This window comes from Numida meleagris, chromosome 22 (assembly GCF_002078875.1).
Source record: "Numida meleagris isolate 19003 breed g44 Domestic line chromosome 22, NumMel1.0, whole genome shotgun sequence".
In the NCBI taxonomy this organism is placed as follows: domain Eukaryota; kingdom Metazoa; phylum Chordata; class Aves; order Galliformes; family Numididae; genus Numida; species Numida meleagris.
This window is the reverse complement of record NC_034430.1, coordinates 2230924-2238979: the sequence shown is the minus strand read 5'-3', so window position 1 is coordinate 2238979 and position 8056 is coordinate 2230924. Positions and strand designations below refer to the sequence as shown.

Sequence of the window (8056 nt, the reverse complement as noted above, 5' to 3'; positions counted from 1 at the left end):
GGGGGAGGGAGGGAGGGAGGGAGCGAGTGCATTCCCACAGGAGCTCGGGACCAACCTGGCTCCCTGGGGGGGCGGAAAACAGCCCCCGGCGCTCTCCCGCCGGCCCCCTCGGGTGGGCACGGCGCCGAGCAGCCCAACCCCTCCCCGCAATGCTGGGTGAGCTCCGAGCAGGAGCCGTGCCGAGCTGCTGCGGGACCCCGCTGCCATGAGGGACGTGCTGGGGGGGGCCCTGTGGGACAGGGAACAGGTATTAATTTGGGGGAGGGGGGACAGGGTGAAGGGGTGGTGCTGGGGGGCTGCTTTGCGCTGCTGGGATAGATTGCCCCCCCCCCCCCCAAGAAATTGCCTTGTGTTTAGGGATGTGGGGAGGGGGTGGGTACCATTGTGGGGTGGGGGGTGGTTTGCTGACACCCTCGGCTTCTCTTTGTGTTTTTCTGCTGTGCCCCCTCCCCCCAGATCTGGGGGTCTCTCATCCCCCAGTGGTGCTGGGGGTGGTATTTCAAGGAGCTGCTTGGTGAGGCATCCCCTCTCCAGTGACGTCCGTGGTGGGGGACAGCCCTGGGGACCCGGTGGGGCTGTGAGGGGGGAGAGGGGGGCATCCTGGGACAGGATTGCTGTCCCATCCTGGGAACCCCCTTGTTCTTTCAGCTCCGCCCCACAGAGCAGTGCCAGCAGCTGGGGGTGAGGGGAAATCCCTGCGGCTTCCCCATGCGGGTGCCGGGGGGGGGGCTGGACCAGTGGGCAGGAAGCAATCTGGGGGCCGGGATGCCCCCATTTCCCCTCCAGCCGACCCCATCACAAACACAGCGGTGTCACCGTGGGAGCCCTTCCCAATAAAACCCCAAACGCGGTTTTGCAGGAGGGCGAGCATCTCCCAGCCTGCGCCCCAGGACCCTGCGGTGCCCCTTTTTTTTTGGGGGGGGGGGGGGAGGGATTGCTGGGGCTGTCCCCACGTGGGGTGATCTCTCTATCTCCAGGCCAAGCGCAAACTGGACCTGGAGGGCCCCGAGCTCCGCACGCCCAAGGGGAAGGGCAGGACGCTGGCACAGGTCCCCAGCCCTAGGAGTAAGTTTGGGGCGCTGGAGAGGGAAGGAAGGGATGTGGGGGGGGGGGGGGGGGGGGGGGGGGGGGGGGGGGGGGGGGGGGGGGGGGGGGGGGGGGGGGGAGACCGTTTCCCGGAGCTGCACTCTGTCCCCTCCTGCACTGCTCGAGGTGACCCCGGGGAGCAGCGCTCTTTGCACCTGCCAAGAGCAGTTTTCGGTTTCAGTTCACTGCATGGGCACAGAGCTCTGGGGCGGGGGGGAGGCGGGGTGTTTCTTGGGTGATTTCTCCACCAGCAGAGGGATCGCGCCGGGTTTAGCGGTGCCAGCATCCCCTCCATGCCACGCTAAGGAGATGACTTTTTTTTTTGGGGGGGGGGGGATCCTCTCTCCGCAGCCCCCAAGTCCCCCGGTGAGAAGACGCGCTACGACACCTCGCTGGGGCTGCTCACCAAGAAGTTCACCCTCCTGCTGAGCGAGTCTCCCGACGGCGTGCTGGACCTCAACCGCGCCGCCGAGCTCCTGGAGGTGCAGAAACGCCGCATCTACGACATCACCAACGTCCTGGAGGGCATCCAGCTCATCCGCAAGAAGTCCAAGAACCACATCCAGTGGATGTAGGCGGTGCTGGGGAAGCCGGGGGATGGGATGCTGGGGTGGCCGGAGGGGGTGTGGGGTGCTCAGGGGACCGTCTCTGCTTGCAGGGGGACGGGGATCTTTGAGGACGCGGCGGTGGCGGCCAGGCAGCAGGTGCTGCACGGGGAGCTGGCCGAGCTGGGCAGGGCAGAGAGGGCTCTGGACCAGATCCTGCAGGAGTGCAGCCTGCAGCTGCGGCAGCTGACGGATGATGGAGCCAACCAGAGATATCCTTTCGCTCGGGGGAGATGGCTTGGGGACCCTTCTGAGTCCCTCTCTGTCCCTTTGGGTTCCCTGTGTGGGTGTCTGCGCGTCGCTGAGGTTGATGCTTGGCAGCTGGGGTGGGGAATTGAGCTGCCCTGCTCGTGGCCTTGCTTTTTCCTATACCACGTCCCACGCTGGCGTACGTCACCTACCAGGACCTCCGTGCCATCAGCAGCTTCCAGGAGCAGACGGTGATCGCCGTGAAGGCCCCCCCGGAAACACGGCTGGAGGTGCCCGATCTCAGCGAGGTGTGCGTGGGGTCAGGAAATGGGGTCAGAGCTGGGGTGCTGCCATACTGCCCCGATCCATGGGGTCCCATGGGTGCTGCCTTATCGCCCTGAGCGGTGCTGGGCTGCCTCTGTGGGGTTTGGGGTTGGGTGGTGCTGCTTGGAGCCAGGGGATGGGCTCGGTGATCCGTGAGGGTCCTTCCCACGTGGGGACGTTCTGTGGTTCCGTGGTACTTTAAGGGTTTGGGGTGGGCTCTGGGCACCCGCTGAGCCCCCGCTCTGCCCACCCAGGACAACCTGCAGCTGCACCTGAAGAGCACCAATGGCCCCATCGAGGTGTACCTGTGCCCGGAGGAGATCCTGGAGGACAGCCCTACCAAGGACCATGAGCTCCCCTCCAGCACCACGCTGCGGGACAGCAGCACCCACCCCTCCCTTCAGAGCAGCCCTGAGCCCCCCATATCCTTACAACCACCCGACGGTCACCGTGTCCCATCCTTATCCCCATCCCCACCCCTCTCCAGCCCCGCAGAGCCCCACTCACTGCTGGAGGTGGGCACAGGGCTGCTGGGCTCCCCCCATCACCTCCTGCAGCAGACGGAGGACCAGCTGCCCTGCGCCCCTTCCTACCTGGACTCGGTGCCCTTCATCTCCTTCTCCCCCCCCCTGGAGCAGGACGAGTACCTCTGGGGGCTGGAGGGCGGCGAGGGGGTCAGCGACCTCTTTGAGGCGTACAACCTGGGCGAGCTGCTGAAGGACTGAGCCTTCTCCGCTCCCCACTGCTCCGTCCCTGTCCCCACGGCTGGGGAGGGGGGGGCACAGTGCCCTGGGTGGCTTTGCTGGGGGGCTTGGGGGGTCTCTAACATCCCCACCGCCCTGTGGGCTGCTGGCAGACCTTTGGGTGCTTGGGTACCCCAGACCTTTGGGTATGGGGTGAGGGGCACCCACCTAGGGGAGAGGGGCCCCCCTGCCAGAAGGAGCTGTGTTGGGGGTGGGGAGGGGGTCATGTTCTGGGGGCACTCCAGTTGCTCCCCAGTTAGAGTGGTGCTTTGGGGTGGTGGATGCTCGTTTGGAACGATGTGTGGGGCACGGCGCAGCTCCTTGGGTTGGAGCTGATGGGCGAGAGGCCACAGGGCTGGCATTCCCTCTGCTAACCCTGAAATATCCTTGAGGAATAACGAGCTGAGATGGAAGCAACTTTTCTTCAAGAGGGGGATGCTCAACTTGGGAGGGGGGCACCTCGCCTGCAGCCTCTTAAAACAGAGCTGTGGGTGAATGGAGCATCCTTGTGCCTGTGCCCTGATCGTGCTGGGGGGGGGGGGAATCAACGCTGGGGCTTAATGGGGCAGAGGGGTGGCGGCTGGTACCTGCAAGGGGGGGGGTGTGTGTGTTCAGGAGCAGCTTGGGACAGATTAGCTTTTCCCAAATTGCATCGCTTTCCCCTCCTCTCTGCAGAGGCTTTGTTATCGCTGGGCCCAGCCTGGGGCAATGCAGAGGTTTTCCCCTGGATGGCATCAGGCTGGGTACAGCCACGTGGCTTTTCTCCATCCTGGAGATGCAGGGTCAGCGTGGCCCCCACCAGCACAAAGGACACACCCCGGGGAAGCCCTCCCCATCCTCCTCCTCCTCCTCTCCCCCCCCGCCCCCCCTTTTCCCTGGGAATGTACAGCGGGCTTTCAATCCCGCCGTCGGAAAACGTGTATTAATTATTGCACTGTATTTATACGGGACCCACCTCCGACGCCGCGCTGTCGAGGGCTGGGGGCTCGGTTTTTAGGTGAGTGTATTTAAGTTGTCCTCTGTGGGTTGGCTCTGCTGCGGTTTGGCTGGGACGGGGTGCGGGTGAGAATGTTTCGTCGCGACAAACGCGTGGCGCTCGGTGCCCTCTGCCTGGGAGGGCGTGAAACGAGATGAAATAAAACTTGTGAGTCGTCAGCAAAATACAGTGTGTTTTGGGGGGGGGGAGGCAGGAGGGGGAAGGCATTGGGTTTGCTCCTCTTTTTTTTTTTTGGTATAAAGTCAGTTTTGAGGTTTTCCAGCGGGTCAGACTGCTGGGCTGTGAGATGGGGGTGATGGCAGCAGTGCTGGTGGGATGGTGATGGCCAGTGGTACTCAGTGATGCTGGGTGGCACCCGGTGATGTTCAGTGTCTGGTGACACTCAGTGACGTTGGGTGGTACCCAGTGATGTCTGGTGGTACCCAGAGATGTCTGGTAATACTCAATATCTGGTGGTGCCCTGTGATACCTAGTGATGTTGAGTGGTACCCAGTGATGTCCAGTGGTACTCGATGATGATGCCCAGAGATACCCAATGATGCCGGGTGGTACCCAGTGGTGTCCAGTGATGTCTGATGGCACCCAGTGATGTCCAATAATACTCAATGTCTGGTGGTGCCCTGCGATGCCCAGTGATGTCCAGTGGTACCCAGTGATGTCCGGTGATGCTCAGTGTCTGATGATACCCACAGATTCCCAATGATGTCTGATGGCACCCAGTGGTACCCAGTGATGTCCAGTGATTCTCAACATCTGATGACACCCAATGACGTTGAGTGGTACCCAGTGATGCCCGGTGATGCTCAGTGTCTGATGATACCCAGCAATACCCAGTGATGTTGGGGGATACCCAGTGCTACCCAGTGATGCTCAGTGTCTGGTGATGTGCAGTGATACCGGTGACACCCGGTGGCGATATCCAGCAATACCCCGTGATGTCTGCTGGTATCTGGAGCCACAGCACACACTGGGGTTGCGTTGCTCGTCCGATGGGGTCTGGCCTTGCAGAGGAGGAAGAAGAGGAGGAGGAAGTGAGCTGGGTCAGTGGCACAGAGCTGTGCCCACCGTCCCGTCCCCACCCCCGAGGGTCCCCGTGTCCCCGCAGCTGCCGGGGCCGGGCAGTCCCCGTGCCGGCCGGGAGGTGGCGGGGCCACCCCAGGGTAGGGATGCTGCGCTTGGGGGCCAGCCTCCCTCCACGCCCCTAAGGATGCCCGTGTCCGGTGGGGGATTCCCAGCCAGGACCCAGCAGCAGCGTCCACATTCCTTCCAACACAGCGGCCCTACCGGACCCAAAGCCTCTTAACCCCGTGCCTGCCAGACCTCTGTCCAGGGAGACGTTACCCAGGGAGCGCTGTGAGCTGCTGGGGACAGCCCTGCCGGTGCCAAAATCCGCAGCAGAACCGGTCTGAACGTTTGTTTGCAGGCCTGGTGTGTTTGCAGGACGCTGCGGGCGCAAGAAATAAAAGGAGCGGTGCAGGCAGGCGGGTGGGTTTAGGGGCTCGTGGTTTGGGGCGCTGAATGGGGCCCAGGGTAACCTGGGGAGAGAAGGGAAGAAAATGGACGGGGGTCTGACCCCCCCCACCCCCCCCCACCCCAGGGGAAGGGGCTCCCGCAGAGCAGCTTTGTGCTTGTGAGCCCCCCAGTTGCTGGGAAACCCAAGAGGCCGGGGGCTTTTTGCCCTTTGCAGCACATCTCCAGAAGTGAACCCCAACCCCAGAAGCAGAGGTGGAGGATTTGGGGAATGTCCTTAGTGGGTCCCCCCCAAGCCCCCTCCCTCCTGCTTCTCCTTTTCCCTATTTCCCAGCAGATTCTCCTTTCCCTTCCCCCCAGCGCCCCCCCCCCCCCGCAGTTGTTATTCCCACTCCTCCTCAGCTCTCACTTCTCTGTGATGATTTTTTGGAGCAAAGCCGCAGGGGCAGCGCTGCAAACATGGGGCAGGGTTCAGCCCCCGGGGTGGGGGCTGTGTGCGTGTGCTGGGGGGGGTTTGGTTGCACGATGTGCCTGCCCCCTGCTCCAGGGCCAAGCAGGGGAGGGCAGAACGGGGACAGCAGAGTGCTTGGGGAGGGGGGGGGGCTGGGGATTTAATTCGGATTTAACCCCAAATCCTCACGCACTGGTGCTGGTCTTACAGGGGACGCTTTGCCCCCCCAGGTGGGCGGTAACCGCTGCAGCCCCCGCCGTGCCCCGAACCCACGCTGTCCACGAGTGGGACGGGTGCCGTGTCCCGTCCCCGCGCCCCCCCCACACCCCCCCGGGCTTCCAGGAGGAGCTTTCCACACTTCGGGTCCCCGCTGTGTCCGGCGCAGCGCATGGAACCCCCGGTACCCTGAGCCGCGTCGGGGCCGGGTCGGAGACGGGACGGGGGGCGGGCGGCGGAGCGCTTCGCCTTTAACGAACGCGGGGGGGGGAGGCGGGCGGCACCGCCCCCGCGATGGCGGCGGGGAAGGAGCGAGCGAGCGGGCGGGCAGAGGGAGAAGTTCCCCGGTGCAGCCCGGCCGCTGTGCGGGGCGTGGGGTGCTGAGCCGGGATCCGGCACCCCCGGTCCCCCCCCGGCACCGGGGCTCTCCGCAGCCTCCGTGCGCTCTCCCGGCTCAGCCCCCGCTGCTCTCCCGGTGCGCTCTCGGCTCAGCCCCACCGACAGCCCCCCCCCCGCCACCCGCACCATGCCCGAGCAGCTCAGCGTGGCCGAGTTTTTGGCCGTGACCGGCGAGGATCTGAGCTCCCCCGCAGCCGCCGCCTTCGCCTCCAAGCTGCAGAAGTGCCGGGGGGCCGTGGGGGCTCTGGAGGAGGTGAGTGGGATTGGGTCGGGTCGGGTTGGGTTGGGTTGGGTTGGGGGAGGGGTTGTGCTGCGCTCCCCTCTGAGTGCACCCCCTGATTCCGAGCCCCGCTGGGTGCTGCTGCGGGAGAGCAGAGCTGGAAGGATTTTGGGGGGTGGGGGGGGGCTTCTGTTTGCGCCGAGCCCTCGGGGACCCCCCCCCGCAGGGATGAGACCCCCGCGTACCCTGAGCGCTGCTGTGGGACCCTCGAGCTGTTGGCATCCTCCGCCCCACTGCGCCATAACCTGGGGCCGGGGGCTGCAGTTTGGGGTCGGTCCCCCCCGTTACAGCCCGTCTGCTCTGGGTGCTGCCCCCGGGGGGCTGGCTCTGCCCCCAGCATCACAGCTCAGGGCTGAAAGCCGCTGCACCCCGATGGGCTGCAGGACCCCACTGCTCTGAGAGCCAGGGGAGGATTTTTAGTTCCCCCCTTCTCCTCCTCCCCCAGAAAAACTCCATCAGTATTGGCAGAGCTCGGGTGGGGTGCGTTCATCCCCCTCTCCCCACTCCTGCCTCCAACAGAGGCTGTTCCCAGCTGGTCCCGCATCTTCTGCCAACTCCTCTTAGCAAAGGAATGGCTTTGAAGGGCAGCCAGGGCTTACGGCCCCCCCAGTGCAGCCCCCAGGCTGGGAACCCAGAGCTGGATGGTGCGGAGCATCCCGATTTCTGCCAGCACGTGCTCTTGGCTGGGAAGGGGGAGGCAGCTTCGGGCAGGAGGGAGCAGCAGGAATTTCGCTTGGCCGCTCGGCTTCCCTGGGGAGGCTGCGATGTAGGGGAAGGGGGACGGGGATTGGTCGGGAGGAACGCTCCAGCGAGCGGGACTGAGCGCTGGCACTGGTGACAGTGGCTCTGGGGTCTTTGGGGAGAGGGGCTGCAGGGAAGGATGCGTCCGGCTGCGCTCTGATCCACCCCATCAGCGCCTCATGTCCCTGCTGCTGCTTTGGGATGCAGAAGGGAGAGAGGACGCCCACTATAGTGCTGCCAGGTTTGAGCCTAGGATGTCCCACTGGGAGGGGACAGCGCGTCCCACCAGCACCCCAACACTGCTGCTGGGAGCAGGAGGCTGTGGGGCCGCCAAGGTCCCCCCCATTCTACTCGGTTGTCTGAAGCTGTGCCGTGCCTCAGTTTCCCTCATGGGCTTACAGTGGGCTTTCCTGTCCCCTCCTGAGGGTCTCGTGTGTGGTTTTGGGCTGCTGGGGGCAGAGCTGCATCCCGTGGGGGCTTGGGCTTGGAGGGAGGGGTCTGGAGGCCGGGTCTCTGCAGGGTGGCTGTGACCACGGAGCTGGTGGCCGCATCCTG

The 8056-nt window shown here is 64.7% G+C and overlaps 2 protein-coding genes across 2 annotated transcripts in view; both read left to right on the top strand.

Annotated features, from left to right (window-relative positions):
• Positions 963–4102, top strand: E2F2 (E2F transcription factor 2; the record flags this gene model as incomplete). The annotated part of the gene is made up of 5 exons (XM_021375646.1): positions 963–1065; positions 1438–1657; positions 1745–1903; positions 2074–2188; positions 2459–4102. Coding segments are annotated over 5 exons (1068 nt in total), but the record flags the coding sequence as incomplete, so codon positions are not given.
• Positions 6360–8056, top strand: part of ASAP3 (ArfGAP with SH3 domain, ankyrin repeat and PH domain 3) — a gene marked incomplete at its 3' end in the record, with an annotated part of 13508 nt that continues 11811 nt past the window's right edge. The window contains 1 exon segment of the mRNA XM_021375613.1: positions 6360–6733. Within this exon segment, the coding sequence (XP_021231288.1) occupies positions 6608–6733 (126 nt within the window).